Here is a 15,830-nt window from a genome sequence, read left to right on the forward strand (position 1 = left end):
TAATTAACAATCTACAATTAATATGTTTCATTCTTTCTTTAAATAAAAGCTACGGAATTATCAAAAGTGAATAGAATATATACTTGACAATTAATGATTTTAATAATAAATATTTGATAAAAAATTACATATCCTCAATTATTTTTGTTTAATTTTATATTATTAAAATAAAATTAAAAAATCATAGTAACCATATAATAAAAATTTAGATTTTTTTGTATATATATGCTATATTTTGAAAATTTTTAAAACAGCTATAAATTACAAAAACTGTTAAAAGTCTAACACAGAAAATTTTATGATCAATGGTTTAAATTTTTTGAAATTGGAAACTTAATATTTTTAATTTCAAAATTTGCATTGAATTTTCAAGAAAGATTATAAATTATTAAAATATTAAAAGTTCCACACTAATTTTTTTTGTTATTAATGGTTTAAATTTTTTGTTAAAAATATAAATGATCATAAAATCATATGATTAGGAAATTTCATTTAATAGACAATCATATTAAAATATATTATATCTACGTAAAAATTATTTAAATTTAATTACATACAATACAAAATAGAGAAAATAATGTTTTTAATGTATTTACCACAAATTGATTGTAAATAAATAAAAGTGATTTCTTTAATTTATGTATTTGTCTCAATTTAATTATACATGTAAACAGTTAATAATTTTTTTAATTATTCAATATATATTTATTAATTTATTTCATAATATAAAAAACGTCAAATAAATAATAATACGTAAAAATAATGTGTATATAACATATTCTTCCTGCGCCAAGCACAAGTCTTAAACTAGTAAAATGTTAAAGCAAGTACAAAATGTGAAGACTCTATCATTAAATCTTTGGCAGTCTAGTTTTTTTTTTCTTCTCGTATTAGCAAAATTTATCAAATACACAAGCAAAAAGTATGCTAGAAAGGTCATTTATTGGCAATGAGAACCACCAACTAGGCTTTAATCTTAAAAGGATATAAGTCTGGAATGGGCAAAAAAAACGAACCTAACAAAGTCAAAACAAACTCAGACCGATCCAAACCAAACCTAAGTCTATTATCATATCATTCTGTTAAAGATTTTTCTAACTCAAACGGTTCGGTTTTAAACCGAACCAATCCGAGAAACTAATGAGTTTATGTAATTATTTAAATTAAACATTCAATTATCAAGATACTACAATCCTAAGACACCTATGTATTTTCCATTTTTATTCAGAATCATATGTTTTTCTAACCCAATATATAATCAAAAGTTTTGAATAAAAAGAAGAAAAAAATCTGAACTCTTATATCGAAACGGCAGCTGCTATTGTTTCAGTTATGCATTGGATTTAATTCACATAGTTTATCTTTTATTATGACCAACGTGATGCGATGACTTAATGACCTTTCGTTTATGTTTTAAGACATTACAAAACTAAACTAAGACGGATATGATTAAACCGAACAGAAAACCAAATCAAACTAATTGTTTATTTACTTCAATTGAGAAATTTCTAGAACCAAATTAACAAAACAGAAACGAATACAAATCAAAACAAACTAATCGTGGTTTTTACTTCAGTTGAAAAATTATTAGAACTGAATTAACTAAACCGAACCAATAAAATAACTGAAGCGCCCAAATGGTGTAAGATGGGCTTTTTACCCAACCTTCGGGTTTTGATTTGAGTGAAACTTGGGCCGACAAAAAAGTACTTACGTTTATAGTCATGCCACAAGGCCCACAAATATATCAATCAATAAGTTATTCGATCTTGGACCAACATTTTTGTTTTCAAAATGATTGTCTCCTGTCTCAAATCAGTAAACATTAGCCGCTAAGACCAAATAATCTAGCGCTGGGATTTTGCCCCGAACCGAGTGGTCCGATCCGAACCGAACCGACACTTAGGGGAATCGGTTATTGTCCGGTTATTGGAGAGGAACCGATCGGCAATGCTTTTAAAATGAATCGGTTTGGTCATCGGTTCGGTTCGGTTCTCTATAACCGAATGGATAACCGAAAATTTAACCTAATTATATATACCTAATCCTAATCAGACCAAACATAAGTGCGTCAAATCTAAAATCGTAAACGGCTTAACCTAATCTCCTCTCCTAATCTCTCTTCCTCAAACACGATCTTTGATCGATCTTGACTTTATCTGTTTGAGTTAGTACCGATTGTAGATGTCGGCTTGTGAAGATAACCATGAGTTCTTTGGAGAAGATAATGAAACAGATGTCGATCAAGGAGTTGGAAAGAAACGATCTGCTTCAGAGAGGTCAAGCACTGATAAGCCTCCTGCTGCAAAGAAAAAGCAAGCCCACCGAGCAGACGTCTGGCAACATTTCATTCAAAGAGAAGATGATCCAAGCATCAGAAACTGCCGTTACTGTGGCCAAGCGATTGGATGTGACTCCAAGAAGAGTGGGACAAGTGCGATGAAGAATCACATTGGTCGATGTAAGATGTTTGAACTCTACAACGAATCTGGAAAGCAGCAGGTGTTAAATGGAGATAGTAGTGGTATTTTGACAACTGTGAAGTATGATGCTACTTTGTTCAGGAGATCAGTGAACGAGATGATAGTGCTGAATGAGGAGCCATTCTCTTTTGTCGAGTCTGAAGGGTTTAGGAGGTTCTGTCACAACGTGTTACCGATGTACACAGTTCACTGCAGAAGAACAGCAACAGAAGACATTTTTAAAATGTTTATGTTGGAGAAAGCTAGGTTGAAGCAGTTGTTTGCTGATGAGAAGCAGAGAGTGTCTCTTACTACAGATATTTGGGTGGCTCCTACGACATCATACAGCTACATGGTCGTCACAGCTCATTGGATTGATAGGAACTGGGAAATGCAGAAGCGGATCATCAGTTTCAAGCCTATCACGGATCATAAAGGTGACACTATTTCTGACCATCTGAGCTTATGTATTTCTGATTGGGGTATAGATAAGGTCTTCACGGTGACAGTAGACAATGCTAAGGCAAACGATAAGGCTCTACGACTGTTTGCAGAAACCTGTAGGTTGATAGGCCCGAATGCATTAGTTAGGGATGGTTCATTGATGCATATGCGTTGCTGTGCACATATTCTCAATTTGATAGTTAGGGATGGGTTATCTGAGGTCAAACAGAGTGTCATGGCTATTAGAAACGCGGTGAAGTATGTGAGATCATCGGGTACAAGGTTGCAGTCGTTTCAGTTGAGGGTGCTGACAGGAAAGGTTAGTAGAGGGAGCTTATCTTTGGACTGTATAACTCGTTGGAACTCCATCTATCTCATGCTGTCTGCTGCATTGAAGTTCAAGGTTGCGTTTGAGAAGCTCAAAGCCGAAGACATGCTGTATAATGATTACTTTATGGAGTTAGAGGAGAATGGACAGAAACGGGTTGGACCTCCTACTTCAGAAGGGTGGGAAGAGGTGCAGAGGTTAGTGAAGTTTCTGAAAATCTTCTTTGGTTGCACCTTGGCGTTCTCAGCATCCAAGACAGTCACGTCTACCATTTGTTACAATGAGATTGTGATAATCGAGAGGAACTTGATTGCACTGAGCAATAGCAGGGATGGGGTTCTGCAGATTCAAGCAAAGGAGATGAGAAACAAGTTCGAGAAGTACTGGGATGGACTTCTCAATATGAACCCGCTGATCATCATCGCAAGTGTGTTCGATCCAAGAAACAAGATGCAGTTTGCTTCTATCTGTTTTGATAAGCTCTATGGTAAGGATAGTCTGGAGAGTGCTCATCTCAGAACCTCAATAAGAGCACTGATGAAATCGTTGTATGAGGAGTATGTGAGCAAGCTTGGCCCTCAATCGCAAGGTGATAGTCAGAACAACATTATCGAATCTGGGGAAGGTGAAGTTGGCAACCTGTTTGACATTTCTGATGACGATGATGAGGACTATGAGAGCAGAGATTCTTTGTATTCAGAGATGGTTTCAGAGGCAGCATATGAAGAATCCAGTAGTGAGCTCGACATTTACTTGATGGAAAAACCAATGCCAAGAAGAACAAACAATCTCGGATTAGACACCAATGTGTTATCTTGGTGGAAGAAGAACTCTTGTAAGTTTCCAGTCTTGTCTGAACTAGCAAAGGATGTACTAGCTGTCCAAGTCTCCTCTGTTGCTTCCGAGTCAGCGTTCAGTACGAGTGGTAGGATTTTAGATCCTTTTCGTAGCTGTCTGACTCCATACATGATTGAAGCTCTTGTCTGCTTACAACAGTGGCTTCGAAACAACATCCATGCTGAGAAGAAGGTTTCAAGCTTGGTTCAGATGTTTGAAGAACTGGATTTTCATGAATCATTAGGTAATCTTCTTAAGTCTTAACTATTTTCCTTATATTTTTTAATGCTCAGTGTCTTAAGTTCTAACTGCATTTGATTTTATGTAGAGTCTTTGAAAATTTCTAATGAATCTGATCCTTAGAGGTAACCTGTTGCTCTCTCTGATTTCTATTTTTTTGTCTCTCTCTAATCGGTTATTACATATTTACATGTATTCTTACTGATGAACTTGTTACTTGTAGGTTGGAGTGGCTTAGAACTTGGAACTTGGAAGATTCAAAACCAACTTATCTATCTCTCTATTTTGGACAACATCCTTTTGAGTTTTGAACTTCATGAATCTATATATCTTTCAAACTTTGATCTTTGATCTTTAGAAAAGAGATATAGATTCAGATTGTTGTTTTTTTGTGTGTTTTCATGTTTGAGAGTGATCTCTTTTGGATTTTTAAACTTGGTTATAAGTTGGTTTTGAGGTTTTTTTTTTGTTGTTGATTGCTTGGTTTAATTGATTTGGCAGGTAAAAACAGAGCTATAACCGTTTAAACCGGAGATAACCGATATCCGAGATTAACCGATAATAACCGAAATAACCGTTTGAACCGGTTTTTTTTTTGAAATATTTTTTTTCGGTTTTTTCGGAATTAAATAAAATTAAATAAATATCCGATAACCGAACCGAACCGAACCGAATTAAAATTCGGTTTTCTTCGGAAATCAAATCCAAAATTCCGGATAACCGAAAACCGAAAAATCGGTTCGGTTCGGTTTCGGTTAACCGAAATCGCAGCGCTAAAATAATCTGTTGCAGCATTAACTTGTAGTAATTAGTTAACCACCGTCACTTTGGAAATGTAAGAAGAACAACAATATGCCAAATTATCCCCCACCCACCTAGATACTCTATATAATCTGTTTCCCCCAAAAATTTCCCTCGCTGGGAACAAGGTAAAAGCCTTAATCAAACAATCTTTAGAATCATTGAATGAACCTTGAGCAAATCAGCAAACTTGGTCATGAATCCTGAAGAATGCAATGGGAATTTTCCGAACTAATCCTCATCCATACTCGATGCCTCCGACTCACTTCTCACTCTTCGATAGAACAAAACATATGCGGCCGAACTCTTGATCTTAGACTCATCTATAGCTGAAACACGGCTGTCATCAAACTCGTACCACTTGTTCTCGTCCATCAACTGCAGAAAGAAACAGCCCCACACATTTGTCATTATACTCATTAGGCATGCAATAATAACAAAGGATCAATTTAGATGGTACAAAACCTTAGCATAAGCAGTGTAGTGACCACCTCCCATACCACCTTCATGATTGCTAATCGCATACAGTTCGTAAAGATACGACTCACCCTCTTTATTCTTCACGTACTTGCTTAAATCTAAGTCATGAATCGGAAAATTCACGAACGTATCAATCTTATTCTTTAAAAATCTGGTATAGGCGAACCGTTTTAGGTGGAACACAAGAATCTCTGGCAACTTCCACAAGTTCAGCTTCTTGTTCGCTTGCCTGTGTTCTTTGCAAGCAGGACAACGCCACATATCATCTGGTCCGAGAGGCTCTTCTGCTAGAAAGGCTTCCAAGCATGAAAACAAAGAAACCTCTTCCGCCACCGAGGAAGTTTCTTTATAAACCTCAGGTAGATCATTCAAGTAGCTGCTTGAATCATATTTTTCATGCTCTTTCTCGTCCCACTTGACCACGAGCCTTGTAGCACTAAGAGGATTCGGAACAAAATCGGACTCAAGTGGCTTGAGACCGGACGAATAACGATCTAACCAGAAGACGCTGAAAGAAAACTCTTTTTCACCAACTGTAGTATCCTCTAAGCTTCCAGCTGGTGAATGAGTCCGGTGTAGCGGTGATAGCAATCCAGAAATAACTGCATCAATGTCACTTCCACTATGTCGTTCTGTGTTGACATAAGCAACAAGGGGAATTCCAAATAACTTTCCAGAAATCTCTGCGTCTCTGCCAAAATCAGACCTGTGAGATTTGAAAGATAGACAGAATCTAAAGTCGAGAAAGAAGAATTCTCGAATGCTTACTGTTTCTGCTCCGAGTGAAGAATCTCTAGTTTGGCTTTTCCTGGTCCTCTGTGCATCTGGTTGAACCTATATGCCACAATACGGTCGTTGTCTCTTATCTCACTCAGAGACAGCAGTGGAGTCTCAAGATATTTATAGACCTTGTGAGCATACACCTGAAAGGGAAAATCCAACATTTTAGTTGAGTCTTTTTACATGAAAAGCTAAGGACAACCAAAAAGACTCGACAAAATTATATATTACATCTGCTAGTAAAAGGCTTTCATCGTCTTTCAAGCCACAAGCGGCGCCTATTGCATTACTTAGATCTCCCAATGAACCATCTTTAGGAACTGTTACTGTGTATGGCGTCCGATCGCCGTAAAACACTGAAACAGTCATTGACCGAGTGAGACTTGTTGGCAACGGCAAAGTTAAGTACATGAAGGGATCAAAGGTGATTGAGAATTTTCCACAATCTGGGCAGACAAGTGTTGACTTGTATTGTCCCTAAACGTGAAAACACATACATCACATAAGAAACGGTCAGAACATATACAGAGAAGGGGCAGAAACTTCAAAGCTCATGTAAGAGAAATAACACATTCAGGAGGATTGCGTACTTGGCAGACATCAACAATCACGGAATCATTACGAGCCTTGTGATATTTCCACATTTCTTCGGCTACTTCATCATCTGGACGACCATCTGAATCTTTAGATTCAGTGTAAGATTTTTGTTTAACCTTGTTCAAGTCTTCATGAAGCCCATCCAATAGGAAAGAAAGCATTTCCTGGAAACCAAAGAGTTAACATTAGTAAGACAATCTATTTTTCTCTTAGTTATCAACTTGAGAGTACATGACTTTACTTGACAATCATGCTGATTATAACCACTAAATTGCGGTGCAAATCTAGCAAGTTCTGTCTTAAAAAAGCGTGGCGCAACCGCATTTTTTCCATACGACCACAGCTTCCTCAAAAGCTCACCAACCGCAGTGGCAAGCTCACCCTGCATACCGATTCTATAAATAAATTTTCACACGGGGGAAGCAAATATAAACAAACCAATTCAAGTTACTTACTCGCATTCCCAAAGGATTATCTTCATTTATGTCATCGCTGTAATCTTTCAAGAAATAGTCAACGAAAGGAGGCGTATGAGCTAAACACTGAAGAGTGCTATTCATAAAACACGTGTTTCCCAAATTATGCAATCCTCTTAAGCCTCTCTTTTCTCTTTCCCCAAAACCACTCGAGGAGTCATGTTCGAAAGGGTCTTTCCAAAACATGGAACGGTTGGAGTGACCATTAGCACCAGGCATAGTATTGGTAGCATCTGATCTCGTAGGCCCTACAGGTACAAGAGCTAACTCATTTCCCGCCGAGCTCATGTCATACTTAGAAGACGCATTCTCATCAACTTCAAGAAGAATCTGCATAGGATACAAACTCTTCAGCGTGGCCTTTTAACCATCAAAAGCTGTCAGACACTTACATCATGGTCTACTTGAAGGCACGATTCCTCCAAGGTTCTTTCAGATGAAGGATCCAAGAGTACGCTTTTCTTCTTCTCGAAGTAATCCCAGATGCGAGCCTAGTTATACATATAATCAAACATGGAGCAACCATTACAAGGAAGAAAGAAGAGAACAAAGGTTAAGAGCAGACACCTTTTCTTTTGATACACCTCTTGCAGAACAAACCAACTCATATAGTTGACCTACAGAAGCCTGATACATCACCATAATCCATATCAGAAGGGAACAAAGCACAAAGTGTTTAACTTTCCACAAAAACTTCATACCTGTTTGCTCGACCTTATGGTTGCACTGCTCTTGTCTCGACTGTCTGTCAGCTTAAGGCAGAGTGGATAAACCTCCACACTATAGCTCTGAAACCTTTGACAGATTAACTTTCGCTGTATAGTAGGACCTCCTTTATACCTGAAAGACATAGAAACAGATGAGCCCTTTGAAAAAGTAGATGCAATAAACCCAGTAGTATCAGAGGAAACAATAACCATTCCACGAGTTTTCTCCAAACTTGTTGAGGAACAAGAACGTAGTCGACACCTTCCTCAAGCCTCCTACAAAGCTGCGGATCACTAGCGTCACTTTGGGTATCAATAATATCATGATTGTCAATCGGACCGGGCCTAGTAGGCTCTCTACTAGATCTCTGCCAGCTTGTATACCACCTGCATTAACGGTTAAACGTCAAAATCGAAACATCAAGAATGTAACTTGTACAACAAGCTTAAGATCTTCAAAATCTTTCAAACAAGAACCCAAGATCATGAGTCCGATGATGTGCTTAAGTGTACAATTTGCATCGAGGGATGATTAGGAGGGATACCTGTTAGAGATGACGAAATACAAGTTGCCCTCTTTCAGATTATCTTCGGCTTCGCTAATCAGCTCCGTCACAATACGTCTTTCTTCCTCGAGAGTGCACGGAACATGCGTTTCCATCATCGAATCACAGATAGTCATCTTCGTCGATTAAGATGCACGCAAGGTCAACGTACTGTTGTATCTAGAAGAAGGCGAGAAATGAAAGGAAGCCCCAAAATCCAGGAACCCTAGATTCAAGGAGGAGGAAGACAGACCAGACCCCTTTCCTCTTCTCCCCCCCTTAACAGAAACAACTGCCAATCCCCAAGCGCCAATTTTTCCTTCCTTTTTGTATTCTTTATATTAATACATTTATATATCTGTTTATTTTTCTCTCTTCACAATTCTAATTTTTGGAGCAAAATATTTAAACATAAGTAGAAGAGAAATTCCCTTAGTAGCTATTTTTAGTTTATTTTCAAAAAATAGCTTCCAATGAGAAAAAATGACTCAAAGATGTTTTATTAAATGCACTTATAGTTAATGGGTGGAGTTTTGGAGATAAGGTTTCAAATTCAAAATAATTAAAATTTTCAAAACAAAAAAAAAACTATTTTGGTCATTTTATTTTGAAAGCTATTTTTGCGACAAAAAACTTAAAAAATGGCTATTTGAAAGAATTGTCCATAAATATATCGTACAAAGTCAAAATGATCAAAGTGTTTTATTAAAGAGGCAAAAATATACTTATTCTTTAAATTAATTAATTTATATTTAGAGTTTAGATTTGAAAGATGATTACGGTTTAGGATTTAAAAAAAAAAGAGTTTCAAAATGAATTTTGACATTTAAACAATAAAAAGTAAAAATAAAAAACAGTTGGAATTGAAAAAGGTATTTTTTAAATAAAGAAAATTATTTATTCAAATTTTTATTGATATTTATAAAGTATTGTTAAAAAGGTCTTTTATCCCTTTAATGAAATCTATTTTTGTTATTTGTGTGTGATATTTTGGTCAAAATACCTATTTAAGGTCTTTTAGATTTTATATGTTAGTTTAAAAACTATTTTATGTAATTTGAATTTAGATTTAATTATTAGTTAAAGAATTTATAAAATACATTTTTAGTTCATTTCAAAACTCTTAAAGTCTTCCCACAGCATTGAAATGCTTCAGGATGGGTCAAAATTTGGATCAAAAAAACCAAACCAAATCCAATCTACAAAACTGTACTAAGACCATCTCCAATGTATATCTCTATTTCTATCTCTAAAAGGATAACTCTAAGATAGAGATGTGTTTCTGTCCAATGTATTCTTCTATTCTTAGTTTTGAAAATGAATATTTTCAAAAGATTCTATTTTTATTTTACAACAAGTACGTTTTACTTATGACAGTTAAAAATCAACCTTATTTAGTTTTAATTTTTATAAGATTTTTATACAATTATAACTTTGTTTAAATTAAAATTTCATTATAAGATTATTAGGTAAATAAAAAGTGTGATTCTATGTTTATAAAAAATGTATTTTCCTATAAAATAATTGTTTTTGTTATAATTATAAAAGTTTAAAGGTTGAATGACTGTTTAAAAAAACAAATTATGCCACTATAATAGAGGAATACTATTTTTTCTTCTATAAATAGAGGAAAACAAAATCACAATCTCTATTTTAGAGGTGAATATAACAATGGGTTAGAATATTTTTTTCCTCTATTATAGCATTTGGAAGCGAATATAGCAATGTGTTGGAGATACTCTAAACCCAAACCGGTTAAATGCCCAAAAATATTTTGAATTATATATTTAGATATATTAATTACTTTTAGATCTAATATCTAAAGTATTTAGAGTATACAAAAATTTTAAAAATCCTAAATTACCTAAAAATATATACAAATAGCCAAAAGTAAATATTCAAAACAACTAAAATAATTCAAAACTCTAAGATGCTCAAAATACCTACTAATTCTCCATTCAGATATTCATACCAAAAAAATTTATGTTAATTTTAGGTATTATACATACATTATTCAAATTTATATGTTATATATTTTTTTTATGATTTTGAAATTTTTAATGGATGTTTGGATTTATTTTTCGTAAAAATAATTTAAACAGATATCCGAACCAAAAGCCGAACCAAACCTGCAAAAATATAAACTGAACCCGAGTCAAAATTATAAATATCTGAATGAGGTTTAAATCTCTAACCTCTAAATTTGAAACATACCGGAACTAAATCCGAATGGTACTCAAACGCCCACTCCTGGAAATGCCACATTTGATGAAGTTGCCCAGTCCTATAGAGTTTTAGGCTTCGCTCGGCGAGGAGAAAAGCGTTATGTAGTGTTATTACCAAACTAAACCATTAACATCTATTAGGCATTTGTAACAATATTCCATCAATTTTGTTGACTAGGGAAGGAGAAATGAGGTTCGGTATTCTGAGTTTTTTGAGCTCTGAGCTTCGCCCGCGAGATGACTCTCGTATTTAACTGCATTTAAGATTTCCAACGGTATTTTATTAAACATAAAATTTATAATGTGACTAAGGACATAGCCCCCGCGCAAGTGCGGGGCTGGGTACGTTATCGTGCATTGTGTTGTTTTGTGTATGGGATTGTATTGTTTGTTTTTTTACAAAATTTTGTTTGCCTATGGTGTCTCCTTTAATAGTTTCCTCAAATTTCCTTAATCTTAAACAAAACCTAATTGCCTTTTCCAAGAAATATGAAGCTCTATCAACAACTTCTAAAGCAAGTAAAACTGGTCTTACAAAGACGGTTAATCTTGAAGGTGTCTTTAGAGAGGAGACCAAAGCTCATCAACTGATTTTTTTTATCTCGTGTGGTTCAGTGGTTCTTTCATTCTACTTCTCTTTGTTAGAGTTTAAGTCTTTCTTTTGTTAGTTTCTTTGCGATTGTTTAAATACCTTAAATAAAGATTGCACATTTAGATCAAAGATGTAATTCCGGTGAAAGGCCGACCAAGTAATGGAAAGAGTACAAAGAACTCTGCAATAAACTAACATGGTGGAATTGAGACAAAATAGAAGTACATAATTTCTCATGAAAATAATACGATCATGTTCTGCATATTACAATTCCAAACTGTATCACAAGTAATTTGTCAACATCATTACTCACTGAGCTAGTTTGTGTCTCTTTGTCCTCTCTAGCACACCCAAAGCCTTGGTTACCATTTTCAACGCCTTCTCTTGCTTCTTTACCGTCTTGCTCTCTATTTCTGGCAGGTCTTCAAAACACAAGGACTTCTTTATGAGCGATCTCTACTTTGTCTTCTCCAACAGATTCATCATCACACTCTTCAAGAAGCTCAGTACCTTCCACATTCCCTGTCACCGGCTCACAAACCCCAGTTTTCTTGCACCATCTTTTGATGTAACTGTGGTAGACATTGGGGACATGAGCTGCCTCTTCAAAGGTACCATTTCATCTTTATTCAGCTAGTATTTTGCCTCCTCCACATCTACCATCTCGCCTTTTTTTGATCGTGTTCTCTAGCAGAATGAAATTAGTCTGAAACAAAAATATCAAATACGGTCACGTCAGTCAGCTTCCAACTGTAAAAATTACAACAAAAGGATTCTAAGAATTGACAAAAAAAGGTTGCTTGTGGGCTGAAAACAATGGAATCCATCGCAAAAACACCTGATTGTAAAAGATTAGAGAGCAAACCTGACTGTAACCTGCGGAGACACTTCTCTTGATCCGAAGCATTTCTCTCTGTCTTCTTTCCCACATTGCACCTAAGGCTCGTGCCACTTTGTGTAACAGAAACTTCCAAACCAACTTCTTCCTCTCATATATTAACCAACCCATTCATATATATGCCAATCTAAATTTTATAATAAGTTGTAAAGAAGGCACATTCAATTAGATCAGAGTCGAATATTCACAGTTTCACATAACTAAATGCTCATCTAGACTCTGATATAATAATTAAAAAACATGCAATATTCTTCAAATTTAATTATGATATACGAATCTGTCGAATCCCAAAATTAGTCATTGCACAGAAACATGGCAGCATCATCACTTACTGAACTCTGGGTCAGACCTTGGATCAGCATAGTGAGAGACATACTTGTAGACTGCACGATCACAAAATATCTCTGCTGCATGGGAAATGTATATCTCACACATCTCTACCCTCTGGCATTCTGGAACCTTTTTGGTGGCTTCTTCATAAACTTTCATAGCTTGTTTGGCCATGCCATAATCCTCTTCTAGCTTGGCATACTGAAGGTATAAGGTCCTGACAGACAGCATCTGATGGAGCCGAAAAGAAAGATAAGAGAAGTTAGATAAAGTACAAATCGATAGACGACCAAAAACAACCTTTAAACCAAAAATAATGCGTATGTAAGATATATTAGATTACCATGTAAGCAGCATGCTCAAACAACTCTATTGCCCGCTCAGCTTTGTCTTCCCATATCTCTTGACAAACTTTGTAAGATAAGTTACCATATGTCTTTAACATGAAATACTTGAATATCTTGACACCTCTTTCATACATATCAAAAGCATTTTCAAAGTACTTATTTTCCTCAAGAAGGAAAACATAATTCAGAATGATCTTAGGTGTCGTTATCCTAAAATCCAATATCTTCTCATAGACTGCTCTCGTCATTAAGAATAAAAAGACGGTAGAGAATCAGAAAGGAACTAAGCATTATATGAAAACAGCATGAGAAGCAAAAAGAAAAGAGAAAGAGAGAAAAACATATAAGTAAGAACAATCTGCGATAAGCATAAAAGAATGTTGATAGAACATGAGAAATTTGTAATTAGCAGATCGGGATTCCGACAATACTTATGCACATAGAAGTGAGTCAAACGGAATCGTAATTCCGACTCTGATGGACCTGCTGATGTCGTTAAGATACAGGGCAAGTGGAGACTATGTTAGCAACGGAGTACAATGATGAAATGAAAATGGCGAAGATAGAGACACACACCTGGGAGCTCTAGGTTGGGGTTCACAAGCACTTGAAGGTGGTCGTAACGTCGCACCATGAATTTGTCATAGTTAATCTCAGGAGCGTCAGTGTGGACCTCACCAATACGCGTTGAAGGGATGAAACGGATCAGCGAGAGGACCAGCATGTGGAAACTTATGTGAAAAAGGAATAAGCTTCTTGAACCTCATGCTACACAAGCAGGAGGAGAAACAACCTATAGCTTGACCTACAAATTTTCACCCATGAGTCTACCAGTTTAACATTCTTTTCATGGTCCAGGCAAAATGTAGTGGTTTTGTACCTTTTGTATTATTCTATAATCGTGCATCTGCAGAGTATGTGGTTCTTTCCCTGATCTGCGAGTTCCTTTCTTTGATGGCCTGCTGTATTCAAAAAACTGAAACATAGTTCCAAATAATCAAGTGAAAGGGTAGTCTGATGGGAAATTCACAGTAAGACTGGGTCAAGTAGGAACATACCTTATGAATGAAATGTCAAACACAAAAGTCATTAGTTTGGAACATGAGAAAGAAGTTCCTTAAAGACAACTGATTTTTCTTTTGGATTACAATTCTCAAGCTTTTACTGAATGAATTCGCTCTGTTGTTGATCCGCACTGAAAGTACACAAAAGTTTTTAGTAAAGTTATTATCATATGTTTGAGAAGAAACTTAAGACAAAACTTTTTAGCAAAAAAAAAAAAAACTTAAGACAAAACTCGTGAAATTTAAATGAAAACTTGCCTGTATTCAAGAATTAAACAGTTTCCATCCTCATCATCTTCTACCTTACCATAAGCAATCTTGAGTAGTGTTTCGAATCCTTGAATCAACCTGCTTAGAAATTCATATATGCACACTAACTAAATCACATAACGTGATGGCTTTCTAAGCGGAGGAGACGAATGACCCGACGATTCTCTTTTTCCACTGTCTCCTCATAGGCTTCATTTCTTGATGTGAAGAGAGAGAGATTGGAGGTTAAAGAGGATTCGTTCATGTGATGTCCATATGCAATTGACTTTTCAGAAAACAGCAGGGGAAACAAAAGGAAAAAGGACCTATTTCAACATGAACTTTACCCGTCGTGCTTATTCCTTCCCGAACTTTGTAGTAGTGCATATTCCATACTGAACTAAATAAAAATTTAAATATACTACATGAACATTAATGCATCGTGCCTTTTCATTATCGAACTTTTAGTAGTGCATATTTCATACCGAACAAACAAAATTTCAAAAATACTACATGAACTCTTAAAATCGTGCTTCTATATATATTGATCGTCAAATGTGTTATTCATCCGTTAATTTATCAAAACGACATTATTTTGGATGAATTCTGTAAAATTAAAAATTAAAAATATTACATGAACTCTCAAAACCGTGCTTATATATATTGACCGTCAAAGGTGTTAGTCATCCATTAATTTACCAAAACGCGTTATCTTGGATAAATTCTATAAAGTTAAAATATATTTTTTGGGAGATTCAAACTCTCACCCTGGTGGACAAACATAAAGTAAATATCTGAATTAATAATAAATAATTTAAACTTATAAGATAAGAATTTTAAAGGTAAATTTAAAAACATAAGTAATTAAAGATTTATTTGATAAACTAAAACAAGAAAAATTTGATAACATTTATTTGATTAAACTAATATATATATATAAGTTAATGTTTACACAATTTATACAAGAAAGTTATTTTGCTTTATGTATGTTATCCAAAATAACGTTGTTTTGATAAATTAACGGATGACTAACACTTTTGACGGTCAATATATATAGAAGCACGATTTTAAGAGTTCATCTAGTATTTTTGAATTTTTGTTTAGTTCGGTATAGATATGCACTACTAAAAGTTCGGAAATGAAAATGCACGATGCATTAAAGTTCATGTAGTATATTTAATTTTTTTTATTTAGTTGAGTATGAAATATACACTACTACAAAGTTCGGAAAGGAATAGGCACGACAGACAAAGTTCATCTTGAAATAAGTCCTTTTTCCGGAAAGTCGCAGAATGTTTAGGGGATTTGACTAAAAATGGGTTTAGTAATGGGCTTCACACTTTTAAAATTAATATGGATAAATTAACAAATCAGTCTGGTGACATATTGGGTTCATGCATCAATTAAGGCTGACCCATAATTAAAGTA

At 35.0% G+C, this 15,830-nt stretch overlaps 1 protein-coding gene across 1 annotated transcript; it reads right to left on the bottom strand.

The window, feature by feature from the left end:
- Window positions 1–5,085: 5,085 nt before the first annotated feature.
- On the bottom strand, window positions 5,086–9,026 carry LOC111211451 (putative ubiquitin carboxyl-terminal hydrolase 11). The gene is made up of 12 exons (XM_022712547.2): window positions 8,698–9,026; window positions 8,363–8,539; window positions 8,147–8,285; window positions 8,013–8,072; window positions 7,838–7,936; window positions 7,425–7,775; window positions 7,211–7,351; window positions 6,963–7,133; window positions 6,604–6,849; window positions 6,361–6,515; window positions 5,578–6,283; window positions 5,086–5,490 (listed from the first exon to the last, which is right to left on the bottom strand). Exons 1-12 carry the CDS (start codon window positions 8,832–8,834, stop codon window positions 5,344–5,346), a joined length of 2,529 nt encoding a protein of 842 aa, XP_022568268.1. The 5' UTR covers window positions 8,835–9,026; the 3' UTR covers window positions 5,086–5,343.
- Between the last annotated feature and the right edge of the window lie 6,804 nt (window positions 9,027–15,830).

The sequence above is a fragment of the Brassica napus genome, chromosome C5 (genome assembly GCF_020379485.1).
Source record: "Brassica napus cultivar Da-Ae chromosome C5, Da-Ae, whole genome shotgun sequence".
Lineage (NCBI taxonomy): Eukaryota > Viridiplantae > Streptophyta > Magnoliopsida > Brassicales > Brassicaceae > Brassica > Brassica napus.

Coding starts and splice junctions, on each gene's coding strand:
- LOC111211451 (XM_022712547.2), bottom strand. CDS start 8,834: ATGACTATCTGTGATTCGATGATGGAAACGCATGTTCCGTGCACTCTC. Junction 7,352..7,424: donor ATAATCCTTTGGGAATGCGA/GTAAGTAACTTG, acceptor ATCGGTATGCAG/GGTGAGCTTGCCACTGCGGT. Junction 6,284..6,360: donor CTTCACTCGGAGCAGAAACA/GTAAGCATTCGA, acceptor TGATTTTGGCAG/AGACGCAGAGATTTCTGGAA.